Source organism: Callospermophilus lateralis, chromosome 7 (genome assembly GCF_048772815.1).
Source record: "Callospermophilus lateralis isolate mCalLat2 chromosome 7, mCalLat2.hap1, whole genome shotgun sequence".
In the NCBI taxonomy this organism is placed as follows: domain Eukaryota; kingdom Metazoa; phylum Chordata; class Mammalia; order Rodentia; family Sciuridae; genus Callospermophilus; species Callospermophilus lateralis.
Window position 1 is genome coordinate 72,728,136 of NC_135311.1, and position 14,919 is coordinate 72,743,054.

A 14,919-nucleotide genomic window follows, 5' to 3' on the forward strand; every position below is an offset into this window, starting at 1 on the left:
GGTAAGGCAGAATATCAAAGCCTTAAGTCATTTTAACCCACTAAAATGTGTCTAAGAAATTAACACCGCAGAATTGTAAATAGCAATACAAAAAATTTTGATTTTAACTTTCAAGTACTTCTAAGAGGAGTCAATTTTTTTCCATGACTGGATGACACTAAATGGATCCAAATGCAAAGAAAAGCATACTGTCCGGCTTCTAATATTTAAAGTGAAGATTTTTCATGACACAAGACACATATTAATAAAATCAACAGAATTAACTCATCGTAATATTAATTAATTTTATTAGGTAAATAAATTGAATAATTTCAAATTATACTATAGAATTGAGGATTTATGATATTTTAGCCTCTTTTTCATATTTAGTTGAACTTCAATCAAATTTATTTGATGATTTTTGATACAATGCTCTTTAAAGTGTCTTCAAGTCTCTTGCAAAGTCTATCAAAATTGCAAACAGCTACTATATGGAAAATTACAATTATTTTCCAGTACATTTTTCCTAAAAAAAAAAAAAAAAAATTAATCACCACCCACAACAGTTTCTGGCTGTTTTCCATATTTACTCCTTTGTTTAAATTACACTGCTGAAGGTAATTTTTTACTTGCTTTTCAAAACGTGTTCAAGTTGATGGTGAGGTGAAAGAGTATGCAAAAACTACTTCACATTATTTTCACACATGCAAATTACAACTTCTTGAGGTGATTTTAAGTGCCATATACATTTTCAAACCAAAATTCATCATTGTCAGTCTTTACAACTCCCTTTCCATCCTGAGCTCTTCCAAATGTCAAAGTTCTCTACTAATCCAGAGTACCTATTATTCGTTCTTTCTACTGGTCTTTCACAATTTTACACTCCAGCTTTTTGTATTTCAGAGCCCTTCGCCCATAAAAGCACCACTAACTGTTTAAGGTATTTAACTGTACAATTAACTTTCCGCATTATCTTACTTTTCCTTTCATAAATTTCACTATAATTTCCTTTCAGCTTTCCTTCATCTTCTAAATTTACATCAATACTATCGCGAAGCAAAGTGTATAAACAGCCCTATCAGGAAGCCCAAATTAATCATTTAGCACAACTAATAATTTAAATACCCGGATGCCTCATTTAGGTACTCGGTGGAAGCTTTTTACTTGATTTCCTGTCCTACCAGGCCAGCCTGCCTCCAACGTTAATTTTAAGATCCCGTGGTGCCCCTAGCACAAGTGCAATTCGCTATAGTGTATTTCTATTTACTCCCCACCATTCCTGGTGTCTCCTTCCATTTCTGCGCATCTTAGTGAACCTCCCCCCACCCTCGTTGTCCCCAAGATTCTGTACCTAGGTGTCCATTACTCAAATTAGAATACCCCTCGCCTGATATTGGCGGGGCTTGGTAGTACTACTTCTGAGAGAACGCGCGAGCAGTTCTCTCTCCTCCAGAAGCACCCGCTCCCCACTGAGTTCGGTCCTCTCTAGCTAGCTCCCCTTGGAATGCCTACTTCGGGGCAACCCCTTAGCTCCAAGAAGCCCAATCTTGCAACCTCTGCCCCTTGACCTAGAGCCCAGCCGGCTACTCAAGCTAATTCACCTAGTTCTTGGAGCTTGTGCTCTCGATGCCCCCAGTCCCAGCTCTCCTTGAAACCTCACCGCTCCGAAGCCAGACCCCAGACTGAAAGCCCGCTGCTCCAGTTGCAGTGCCTCCCCGGCCGACCCCTTCCACGCCACTCAGCCCATAGCGGCTCGGCTCCTCACCTAGCTTCGACCGGGACTCCTCCAGTTTCTGAATCTGGTTCTCCAAGAAGAGCATCGCTACCGCGAAGGCCACCACCGCCAGCAGCTGCAACTTGGGCGGCATCATAATCCTGAGGAGCCCCATGAAACCCGCTGCTCGGGATCAAGACATACCGCGGGGGGCGGGGAGCGGGGCCCCGGAGGCGAGGGAGACGCCGGGAGGAGTCCACAGAGCCGGGAGAGAAGCGAGGAGAGCGCCACAGGGAGAACCACCGCAGCGACCCCCCTTCTCGCCACTCGGGTCCCCCACCCCCAGGCGCCAAGCACCAACGCCGCCGGTGCCCGCTTCTCTACAGCCGCCCCCTCCAAAAGCCCGCGCAGCAAACAGCGCGAAGCGGCTGCCGGGCACTCTACAGCCTCAGTCACCGACCCCCACGCCCGCCTGCTTGCCCGCCCGCCTCCTTCTCTTCGTTCTTTCCCTCCCTCCTTTGCTCGCGGCCGCGCGTTCCTCCACCGGCGCTGCGGCTGCGACTGCGCTGCCCTCGGCCCCGCCCCCTCCCATCCCCCTCCGCCAACTCGCGCACGCATCTACGTACGCTGCTCGGCAACCAGAGGCCCCGCCCCCTCCTCCCATTCGGTAGTGTGCATTGGCCCGAAGAACCCCAGTGTTTCGCTGTCGATTCGGTTTACGGTTGAATTCTTCTGCCACAGGGCTCACCCAAGACGGCATTCCATTGGGTGAACCTGGAGAAGGAGGCAGGACTGAAACTGGCGAAGGCGGGGTTTCTTGGCTTCTCGACGAAGTGTCGTGAATGAAAGGATGGAGCCAGGAGAAGCGCAGAAGTGGGAAGTTTAGGAAAGTGCCTGATTTGAGTAATTGAAAGGAGACAATAACTGTCTTTATATTTGATTACCTTTAACCTTTCATATGTCTTTAGTTAATACTTGTCTCTTCAAAATTAGAGATTTGATGGCAGCGGCCTTCCATGGCCTGTTTTCCATCAGGCTCTGAAGTGGATGCCCTAGCCGAGGGGTCCTCTGGGCAGCCAGAGATTTACGATAGATGATAGCGATGGCGGCTGGGCGAGGTGGATGGCTTGGGCCAGCTTTTGGGCTGCGGTTCCTGTTGGCTACCGTGCTTCAAGTGGTGAGTGTAGGTCACCTCCGCGACCGCCTTAGGGCGAGTAGGAGGGATTACTAATGAGGAAGACAAAAATTTTCGGTCCGGTTCGGGGGCCTCACTTGAGAAAACGAGTGGGGCAGATTGGGCAGTGGCCGGAATGCGACGTGGCTTAATTCCCGGTTGAGTTTGTAGAGGCCGTCTTCTCCCGACAAGTCTTGGGTAGTTTTCTCTTACGTAGCTTTAGCTAAAAAGGATCACGGTGGGGAGGGGAAGCAGTAAAGCTTGGGAAAGAGTAAAGTTTTGTTTTTGTTTTTTTAAAAGTAGGCAGAAATGCAAGGAACTTACTACAAGGCTGTAAAATCTTAAAAGGAAAAACCAGCAGGTTTTTGCTAACGGTGAACACCTTCTATTATTTTCTTTTTCAGACTCTACTCCTTCGTCCTCGCGTATACACCAAGCAGTGTAATCAATATTCTTTTATTTTTTTCCATTAACAAAGTACGTGGGTTCTTAATCTTTGACGACCCAATTTTTACTTATTGCTTAAATAACAACTAGACATTGGCTAATTCCTCAAAGAAGTGTACATGAATAATGAAACTTAAGGCACTGTTCTTGCGAATTTGGTATTTATTATTTCAGTTTAATTCTTAAGGCATTCTCTACTGAGCCTGCTGAAAAGTTTTCTCCTAGAACAAAACTTTCTTTTATCCAAGGTTTGTGGAAGTTGGGCACCACTTTGTTTGACCCAGGAATTTGGAAGCAACTTCCTGGGTTTTGCTTTTGCCATCTTGAAGAAAAGGTGGATTCTTCTCTAATTAATAGTCCATTACAATACTTTTATTCAGGCATTTTGGTGCTTTAAAATTACTGAACATTGTTCCCTGAACTTTGTACTCTTCAAGGTTTTTCCCCCATCTTAGGTCATTTGAATTCATCCTCATCACCACAGAAGGATAAAAAGGAATATTTCAAGCTTCCTTCTCCCAATTCACCATATCTGGCTTTCAGTTAGCTGTGGCTGTGTAACTGTCCTCCAAATATTAGGGGTTGAAAAACAATGATTTCTCACCATTCTGTGTTTTCAACTGAACACACAGCTGAACAGTTTGAGGGTCATCATCATTCATAGTTGGTGCTGTCCGCTGGGACCACTTTGTTGTTCTCTGTGTGAGCTATCATCCTCCAAAAGCTAGACCAACTTTTTTACCCTTTCATTCTCTTGACTGCTCCAAAATAGCAAAACCTTAAAATGCCTCCTTGGCTTGTCTTGGAAATCACATATATCTTTTCCACCATGTAGTACTTGTTAAAGTAAGTCACAAAAAACCAAAAAGTTTGATTTCTAATGTGTTCCTACTTCCCCTACCCCATCTCTTTTCTTATCCTTCTCCTGCTGAATTCGTCTGTAGATAAGTTAATGTTATTTCATATAGTCCACATAAACAGGTACTAAGCTCTTAAACAGGAATTATTTTTTCCTTACAAGGAAATTCCTTTTTAAAAACTAGTAAATGTTTATTAAAAGATATGTGATACATGTGTCATGAAAATGATGTATCTTGCTGGGCACAGTGGCACACAACTGTAATCCCAGTAATTCTGAAGGCTGAGGCAGAAGGGTGGCAAATTCAAGGCCTGCCTTGGCAATTTAGCAAGACCCTGTCAAAATTTTTAAAAAGGGCTCGAGATACAGCTCAGTGGTAAAATGCTCCCAAGTTCAACCCCCCACCAAAAAAAATATTTTTATATATATATGTACACACACACACATACACACACACACACACACACACACACACACACACACATATATATATTTGTCTACGGTTTTGCTAAATTAAAAAAGTGTTCAATTTATAAGAAGAAAGCTATAGGAGAGATGGGAAAAACCAAAAACTCAAGTAGGGTTATAAAGTTCAAAACACTGAAAAACTTTACACCAGTTAACATTTCAGTAACTCATCTCCAGTGTATTATGCTTTGATAACACCATTAACCTCTTTTTGGAAGTTTTATAATGTAAATGTAGAATTGTGATTTATTTCTCATTTGTATTTTCAGGTGTCTGCTTTCAGGGCAGAATTTTCATCAGAGGCATGCAGAGAGTTAGGCTTCTCTAGCAACTTGCTCTGCAGCTCATGTGATCTACTAGGACAGTTCAACCTACTTCGGCTGGATCCTGATTGCAGAGGATGCTGTCAGGAAGAAGCTCAATTTGAAACCAAAAAGGTACTGCTTTCTATTATATCTTTTCCATTAGATGGTTTAGTTGGGATAACTTGACTAAATTGCTTAATACACTTAAGCATAAAGAATTTTCTTACCTTTGCCTGGCTCACTAGCACAGTCAAAGTCATTACAAAGGAAATGTATGGTTATATACTGGGTTCCTATTCGTTTTCCATTCAGCAGACAGGGGAACAGAGTCACAATATAGCATGCCCGGATCCCATTCCTCTCCAGTCAACTTCTGACCAAATGAAGACACAAGAATAATCAGTTAAATACTTTTGTACATTTGCAGCAAGAAGTGAGTTTTATGATGAAATTTGATATGAAAGCCAGGCACATGACATAGGCAATAAATTATAATTCTAAATGTGGTTAAAGAAGGCTGAGGATATAGCTCAGTGGTAGAGCACCTGCAGCATTTGTAAGGCCCTGGGTTCAGTCCTGTGTATCACAAAAAAAGAAAAAAGTGCTTAATAATCTTTTACTTACATACCCATTATTAATGACTTTGAATACCTAGACTCACTTTTAAATTTGAAAACTGAGTCAAGGATAGGTAGTTCTATCCAACGAATTTTTGTTTTGAGTGTACTGTTCAAACAAATAGTGAACTTGCCCAAGTTTTAAATCTTTTCATTAAAATCCTTAGATTTCTTAAAATTTTAAAGTAGTCTGAAAAGATCATTTTTTTTATCCAAATAAAGCTGATTTGGGGTTAGGTGTGGTGGTATGCATCTATAATCCCAGCAGCTCAGGAGGCTGAGACAGGAGGATCATGAGTTCAAAGCCAGCCTCAGCAAAAGCAAGGTGCTAAGCAACTCAGTGAGACCCCGTCTCAGAAATGAAATACAAAAAATGGGGCTGGGGGTATGGCTCAGTGGTCATGTGCCCTTGAGTTTACTCCCCAATATTCCCCCCACCCCCCACCAAAAGAAAAAAAAAAAGGAAAAGAAAAAACTGAATTAGTGATTGGTGGCATAGCTCAGTGGTAGAGTGCCTGCCTGGCATGCTCAAGGATCCATGTTTAATTCCCTGCACCACCCCTCCACTAAAAAAAAGATCTCTGGGTTAAGGAAAAAAATTTAGCATCTTTCTACTAAGTTTCCTCTTAGTATTCTCTTTCACTTGTATGTGCTGAATTTTATTTAAGGTGTTCTTTTATATAACTTTGAAACAGGATATTTTCTCATGATTAGATAGTTACGATTTATTTCTAACATTAAATACATTTTTGTAGTTCTAAAAGAAAAACAAGCAGCCAGGCACACACCTATAATCCCAACTACAACGAAATCTGAGGCAAGAGGATCATAAGTTCAAGTCCATCCTGGGCAACCTAGTGAGATACTCTCTCAAAATAAAAGAGAAAAAGAGCTGGAAATACAGCTCAGTGGTAGAGCATTCCAGAGTTCAATCCTCAGTACTGCAAAAAAAAAAAAAAAAAAAGACAGGCCAATGAGCTTTTTAAATGTAAGTATTCAGACTGGCCAAGAGTTAACATGTGACTTCTCAGTTTCTCAGTATCATAAACCTGAAATTCTCAGTGTCCCAAAGATTCCAGCTTGATGTTTAGATTCACATAGTTTATATTTAGATTTCCATATGTGTATATTACTCTTTATTGCATATAAATAAAATCTAAATAACAAATATTAAAACTTGATTTTAAATACATTTAAAACAGGATTTAGCTTTTGATGAGATACCCATATGGACAGATTATTTCTTGTGCCCGTACTCAGACTCAGTAAACAGAGTTAGGATAGTAGACATGCTTTTTTCAGAGGTGGCTCCAGCTTCAGCTTTAGCCCCCAGCTTCAGCCATTTAACCCCCAGTCTTTTCTCTAGACGCTTTTATATGCAGTCCCAACTAAAGAAGACACACTGCCAACAGTTTACATAAGGGGGCACATGTTGACAAGTTAACTTTTATGACCTTGAGTATATAGGCTGAATCAGTGCGGTTTGGGCCTTGACTAACCCTAACAGCCAGTTCCTAGCCCTGACTACACACTAAAAACATAATAGCCTACTGGAAACTTCAGCAAAGGGAGCCTAAAACTATAGCCATTTGGGGCATGACCCAACATTACTGAAAGAAACTTTTTGAGTTATCATCTCTTACTTGTTCTGTGGACCATACTATTCAGTGATTATTCATCAGGACCCTAAATTTATAACAAACCATCTGTATCCCCCACATTCCCTTAAAATTAATGGCAAATTGAGAAGTTCTACCCTTTGATATACAGTATGTCTAAGCTATAAACCAAGTGCATATAAAAACTATTATTTTTTTCTCAGTACTCCTTCATATACTCAGGTTTTATGTGGTAGTTTTAGGAAATCAAATTTAGATCATATGGTTTTAAAACTAATTATATTATTCAATTTTCATTATTAATTGAGCTATGTGTTGTATCTAGATACTTTTCAACAATAACAAAAGGCAAGTAGTCTGCCAGTTAATATATGTCAAACTAATTACAAGCTAAAGTATTTAATGTCTAAAAACAAGTGAGTCTATGTCCTAATAATTTTTTTGTGTTAAACCCAGTGTTTTTTTCCCTTTATTCCTAACCCCTAGTCTCCAAGACATATTCTTTTAATCATTGAGTAGTATCTTTTGAACAAAAATTAGTGAATTTTTTCTTTAATAACTCTAGTGGAACCAACAGAATAAACACTTAGAATTATGCTACAAGTATGAACATACAACATGTTGGGCAAACCTCCATTTAAAAGCAAACCACTTTCAAAAATAATTATACTTGATTTAATATGTGTAGTACTTCTCTTAATTATTGACACTTGATCATAGGTAACAGAATACATATAATAAATATTCTTCTATTTCACATAGACTTAAGGCTTAATTTTTAAGTAATAGTTGAATTTAGTCCTCACTTAATCATAGTAAAAATCTGTAGTATATAATCCTAGTGTCTTATATCAGAAATGCTAAAAAATACTTAAACATGGCTCTGTGTGTGAATCATTGAGAATATAATTTTTTAGAAGAAAAATTATAGTTTACATAAGAATGTTTTAGCCTCTTGTATTATAAATAAATGTTACTGGAACTTTTGATTCTTACATAGTTGAATGCACTGAAGGTCTACCCAAGGATAAGGCCTATCATTTTTACTAATGGTCACTCATTTTACAGTTTCAATTTAGCCTTTGGTAGCTGGCAGCATAAAATTTTTGAAAAATATATATTCCTAATAAAAGCGTAAACTGTCCAAAATCCTTTATCATTCTTCCAGTAGATATTGCATTATTTTTTTAATTTGATCTTCTTCTCTTCCCCATTTTGATCATAAAGGACCTACTTTACCATAAAGGATCTGCATTTCATATACTACTTAGAATGAAGTTTTGTGGGGGTTTTGTTGTTGTTGTTGTTACGGGGCATTGAACCTAGGGACTCTTAACCACTGAGCCATATCCCAAACCTTTTTGAGAAAGGGTCTCACTAACTTTCTGAGGCTGGCTTTGAACTTGCAGTCCTCCTGCCTAAGCCTCCCAAGCTGCTGGGATTACAGGTGTACACCACCACATCTCTCTAGAATGAGATCTTTGTTAAGCTATTTTACTATTGTTTTAACTAGCTTTGCTCACAAGTACGTGCCTAGGTATGGTTAATAATAAGGTTATTAATTATAAGAAAAAAAAACAATTTGTAGCTTAAAGAAAAAATGTAAACTAATAAAAGTATTTGAATTTTAGTGCTATTTCTGTACATTTAGTGTTATGGATTGGATGTGAGTTGTCCCCCAAAGTTCATGTGTGAGGCAATGCAAGAAGATTCAGAGGAGAAATGATTGGGATTATGTGAGCTTTAATCCAGTCAGTGAATTAATACCTTGATGATATTAACTGAGTGATAACTGAAGGCCCATTAGGTTGTGACTGGAGGAGGTAGATCATTAGGAGTATATATTAGGTATATGGCAAGTTGCCGCAGGCTGGCTGGGCACAAATCACGAGCCACTAAAGCAGGAACAACCTTATTTTTGAACTGCAAGAAAACACTTCACACACGCTCCCGGGGAATTCTCCCGAAAGCCACACCACTCCAGGAACCCCCAGCCGGAAATATCTCTCCCGGAAATCCCTCCTCCTGCACTTCCCCAACCAATGGGCCCGGGAATCCCCACGAGAACTCCAAAGTAGTGCGCAAGAACTCAATAGTAGTGGCCAAGGCAGATAGTAATGCCTCGCCTGTCAACCAATACTGTTGGCAAAATGCCAGGAGCCATACAGACTGGGCCATGGCTCTCAGCAGCTAGTGGAGTCTCTTTCTGCTTTCTGATCATCATTCGAGGTGCTTCTTTCCTCTGCACTCCTCTGCCCTGATGTTTAGCCTCATCTTTAGCCCTGAGGAATGGAGTTGGTTCTCTATGGACAGACCTAAAACCGTGAGCTCCCAAATAAACTTTTCCTCTTCTAAAATTGTTCTTTTCAGGTCTTTTAATCACAGCAGTGAAAAAGCTGACAAAGCAGTATTTACTAAGTCTCATGACTTCAGATTTCTGTGAAGAATCTGAAGCTGGAAGGGAAGGCATCAAAAAGATACCCAATCCCATTGAGTAGAGTTCTTCCCATTGATCTTATATTTGAACTTCTTGACCAACAATCTTAACTGCCTGGTTTAGAGAAAGAAGTGAATGTTTTGACACTTGAACAACAACACTAGAGGAGGAGACAGCTAGAAATCAGAAACAGACTGTATCTTGCAGTCTCTGTCTTAGTTTTTGCTTTTACACATTCTTTACTTCACTATTGCCTGGCTTTTTCCTGAGGTAAGAAAAGAAGCTGCATCATACAGCTTCTTCCTCTGGAAAAGGACTAATTCTTCCTTGTTTACATTTTTTAAATATTTTCTGCAAGGACCAGTTATTGCCTGAGTTATTTGTTAGGTTATGGAATAATGAAAGAAGCTATTAACTTCTCCAATAGTTGAATGAATGGATTGGTGCACTAGGAAACAACAGATCAAGCAGTTCTCAGGTATATCTCTTATTTTGCTTTCCTTTCTTTCCCAATAAATATTCTCTTTGAAGTCTGACTGTTTTATGATGTGTTTCTGAATTCCCAGCGTGTAGCACACATAATTTCATAAGTTTTTGTCCTAGAATAGGCTGTTTTTACTAAAAACAAGTTAGAAAAGGTGATTTTTAAACTTATGTTAAAATATGCTAGAATTTTGTAATTACTTCATAAATACCTTTTCATGTTTCATTTACATAACCTGAAAGATATTTAAAATTTTGAAAGAACAAGAAAATTTGTCTCCATATTGGCAGTTATCCATTGGAAACATGCTTTGGTTATAATTATCTATCTACAAATATAGAGCCTTCATTTCTACATTTTATTTAAAAGGCTATCATAAACACCCTCGATCTATCTAAAAAGTCATATGTTGATTTTTTAGCACAACTTTTTAGTGATTCCAGTTCTTTTTGAAAGTATACATGACTTTTAGATTAAAATAGTTTCCTAGGATTTTCCTGAGGATAAACATAAATCAGATATTTTTGTGTTAAGGATTTTTAAGCTTTTGTTTTTTAAGATTTATAAAATTAAAGCATAGAACTTAAAAATAGGTGCATTATTTTTCTCATCTTTTTGTAATCTCGCTAATTCTGTGACCTTTACCTTGTTATAGCATCTAAGTCCTTTTTCCCTGTCTTTTCATTTGTTTATGTTTTCATATCTTGAAGATTTTGGCTTCTTTCAGACATTGTTTTGTAGAAATTTTGCATTTCTCCTTATTATATGCCCCTAATTCTTTTTTAAAAAAAATATTTATTTATTTATTTTTAGTTATTGGTGGACACAATATCTTTGTTTGTATGTGGGCTGAGGCTCGAACCTGGGCCGCACACATGCCAGGCGAGCGTGCTACAGCTTGAGCCACATCCCCAGCCCTGCCCCTAAATTCTTTAGCTTACTCTTGTTTTGGTTTTGTTTTTGTTTTTTAGGGTTCTGTTTGTTTGTTTGCGTTTTAACAAGATCCTTGTAGTATTACTGTTTCTTGTTCTTCTTTTTTTGTTTGTGTGTGTGTGTGCCCGTGTAGGAAGAGGGGAGCTACTGGGGACTGAACCAAGGTCTGTGTGCCACTGAACGACATCCCCAGCCCTTTATTTTTTTATTTTAATACAGTCTCAGGGCTGGGGCTCAGGAATAGCACACTTGCCTAGCTTGTGTGAGGCACTGGTTTCAATTCTCAGCACCACATATAAATTTTAAAAAAATAAAAATTAAAAAAAAAAAAACAAAATAGTCTCACTAAGTTTCCAAGACTGATCCTCAACCTTGGGATTAGATCCTCCTGCTTCACCCTTCCAAAGGTGCTGGGACTATAGGCTTGTGCCAACACACTATACCAAAATAAGGTTTTAGCACTTTTGCATTTACATATACTTTGTTTCAGAACAGTTATTCTAAAGGTCAAGCTTGTTACCAAAACAGAGCTGTTTGGTAGAAATAAGAATATGCCTAGCTAAATTACTCATCTGTATAATCGATAATCAAATTATTTCACCTTAACTTGCTATTTATTCTGTCTTGATTGAATTAGGGAGTTTAGAATAGTGGCCAAGACACTGGATCTACAACCAGACTACTTCAGTCCAGATCCTCTGTGCTACTCAAGTGGTATTCTTATACAAATTAATTGATCACTGTGTCTATTTCCTTAAACATTTTTTTCAAGGCTATTGCTAAAGAAGAGCTTTTTTTTCCACCCCCAGTGGAGAGGATTCAAACCAGAACCCTTATGCACGCTAGGCAAATAATGCCACTAAACACCTCAGTTCTCATAGGATAAAACTATTCTGAAAATTGAAAGAGACCCATATTTTAAAGTAAATTTAGAATAAAGTATACATTGTTTATTTTCAAACTCTTTCAGATAGCAGGTCAAGGGAAAGTCTTGATATTTTTAATTTTTCCACTAATAGTCCTCTGCTATTTATTTATATTGTTAATCTACTATCTGATAACAGATTTCAAATGTTCAAAGTAATTTTGGTGGAGAAAAATTTGGAAAGTGACTTTTTTTCTTCTTCAGAATGTAAATCCTACAGATGGAGAAGAGATTTCTTTTGTTTGAGTCTTGGAATATCATGATCTCATTAACAGTACCAATCAAAGTCTAGGCTATTATCATGCCACTACTTGCTAACTTACCTACTTAATAAAGTAGCATTATCATTTTCAGTGTGTACTATACTATGCCTTGATATTTAAATGCACTCTGAGCCAGAGACAATAAAAAGGTAATATTAACATGTGTATAGTTCATTAGAAGTTTATCCTCTTCTTTTGGTAATAGTTTTTTTGAAAATCCGATTTTAATCTCTGCTCCATTGCTTCTTGACTTGGTGACTTTGAGCTAGCAAATACTCCAGAATCCTCAGTTTTGTTGTCATAATTACTTTGGCTCACCTTTGAGTGTTTATTTTATACTGATTGTATGCTAAGTATTTTACCCACACTGTTTAATCCTCATAACAATTCTATAATGTAGATACTTCTGTACTTTTGACATAAAAAGAAACTAGGACATAATCTGCCCAAAGTTATATGGCAGTTAGTTGCCAGAACTTGATTGCATCTCGGTTTGACTCTGGAGCTCCCTGTTTTTAAACTTCTATGCTATTTTTCCTATCATTTTGAAAATATTAATAGTAATACTTCACAGATTTTCTGTAAGAAGCCAAGTGAGTTAAATATAAAACTCTAGACTGACGTTGCATTTATAGTTTTGCTAATTATTAGCAAAATTGCATTACTAATTTTTATCTAAAATTATTAAATCTTTATTTCTCAATTTATCACAGGTCGTAGTGGCTTCTCTTAACTAGTATTTTTCAAGAATACATCTAATTTTGCTTTAGTTAAGGCCCATATGAACAAACCTTTAAATAAGTGATATAATTTTCTTAATTTTGATAAAAGAGCAAAAAATATTTCATTGTTTTCAATTTTACATGGAAATTCTATAATTCATTTTAGAGTAATTCAAAAGTTAGGTTAATAAACAGTATTATTCAAGACAATAGCAAATTTGGGGTTTTAACTTGTCAGAAACTGATTCCTGTTGCTGTGTAAAACACAGAAGGATGAAATGGAAGTTAAGCTAACTGTGCGTGAAATTATAGTCACTAAAGAGATTTCACAGTTGCTTAAAATAGCTTTATTTCTGTACTGTTGGTAGCATTAATACCTGAACTGATTCCTTCAAAGGAAACAAAAAATACAAATACCTTCAACAGATTATTCTAATATAAAAACATTAACAAAGTAGGGTTTTTTTCTGATACAATGTTTGTCAGCATTTCAAAGTATTTTAAGTATCACTTAGACATTTGAGTTGCTACAATATTAAATCATGACACAAATATTTACTTCAAAGGCCACTAACATTCTTTAAGTTGTTATTACAGGAAGGTACTGTTTTATGTACTTTTGCGGGGGGGGGGGGGGGGGGGGGGGATACTAGGGATTGAACTCAGGGGTACTTCACCATTGAGTGATATCCCCAGCCCTTCTTTGTATTTATATTTAGAGTCAGGGTCTCACTGAGTAGCTTAGCACCTCGCTTTTGCTGAGACTGGCTTTGAACTTGCAGTCCTCATGCCTCAGCCTCCTGAGCTACTGAGATTACAAATGTGCTCCACCGGGCCCAGCTCCCAAGTACTTATAAGTGAATTTGTTCATATGGCACTCATAACAGGGCATGATGGCACATGCCTGTAATCCCAGCTACTCGTGAGGCTAAGTTAGGCAGGAGGAGCAAGTTTGAGGCCAGCCTGGGCACCCTGTCTCAGAATAAAAAATTTTTTAAAGAACTGGAGGTATAGCTTATTGATAGCATACTTGACTATCATACATAAGGCCCTGGGTTCAATTTCCAGTAGTGCAAAAATAATAATAGTAGTAGTAACAATCATGATTGATAAGTATCAATAGTATCCCCATTTCATAGTTGAGTTAAGCCAAACAGATCTTGCCTGACTCATAGAGCTAATAAGTGGCTATAAATATGCATATAATGCATTTGTGTAACAATTTTAATGTTTATTTTGCAAAGTTATTCATTTTAACTGAAAGTAAGTTTATTTTTACATCTGCCTTTCATATGAAAAATAAATGTAGTCTGTAAGTATTTACAAATTAGGATCAGCCTTTAAGTATATTAAAACATTTTGTCACACTTGCCTTTCCCCCCCCCCCCCCCCCCCCCCCCCCCCCGGTATTGGCAGTTGGACCCAGGAATGCTTAACCACTGAGTCACATTTCCAGTCCTTTTTAACTTGTTATTTTGAGGCAGGGTCCACTAAATTGCTTAGGGTCTTGCCTAGTTGTTTAGCTGGCTTTGAACTTGGCAGTCCCTGCTTCAGCCTCCCAAGCTGCTAGAATTGCAGAGTGGGAGGCAGAGGAAGATTTTTCTTACTGTGTTATACCTTTTTGTACTATTTCTTTTATGTTTTCTGTTTCCAGATGCATTGTTTCTTTAAAAGAATTCAATGAGATATGTGCTATAAACAAAATATACACATGTGCCAAATGTTTTGTGTGTTAATTTCTAATATTTGTAACCTTTCTTAAAGATGATAAGTGCAGGGCTAGGGTTGTGGCTCAGTAGTAGAGCACTCACCTTGCATGTGTGAAGCCTGGGTTCGATCCTCAGCACCACATAAAAATAAATAAATAAAGGTATCATGTCATCAACAATTTAAAAAAAATTTTAAAAAGATAATTGCTCCCTTTATATAGCAAATCAGCATTAGAGCTTCAAAACTATCACGAATGTTGTTGC

At 38.1% G+C, this 14,919-nt stretch overlaps 2 protein-coding genes across 4 annotated transcripts in view; one reads left to right on the forward strand and one right to left on the reverse strand.

The window, feature by feature from the left end:
- Hs2st1 (heparan sulfate 2-O-sulfotransferase 1) overlaps positions 1 to 2,189 on the reverse strand; it is a 167,250-nt gene extending 165,061 nt beyond the window's left edge. For both annotated transcript variants that reach the window (XM_076863616.1, XM_076863615.1), the window contains exon 1: positions 1,745 to 2,189. In XM_076863616.1, coding sequence (XP_076719731.1) covers positions 1,745 to 1,868 — 124 coding nt within the window. In that variant the 5' untranslated portion in view covers positions 1,869 to 2,189. The remainder of the gene's footprint in view (positions 1 to 1,744) is intronic.
- A 329-nt stretch (positions 2,190 to 2,518) lies between these two features.
- The window catches only part of Selenof (selenoprotein F), a 35,365-nt gene continuing 22,964 nt past the window's right edge, over positions 2,519 to 14,919 (forward strand). Inside the window, exons 1-2 of one of the 2 annotated variants that reach the window (XM_076862207.1) lie at positions 2,519 to 2,870; positions 4,911 to 5,078. In XM_076862207.1, the coding sequence (XP_076718322.1) occupies positions 2,787 to 2,870; positions 4,911 to 5,078 (252 nt within the window). In that variant the 5' untranslated portion in view covers positions 2,519 to 2,786. The remainder of the gene's footprint in view (positions 2,871 to 4,910; positions 5,079 to 14,919) is intronic. The other variant, XM_076862206.1, reaches the window with a different exon arrangement.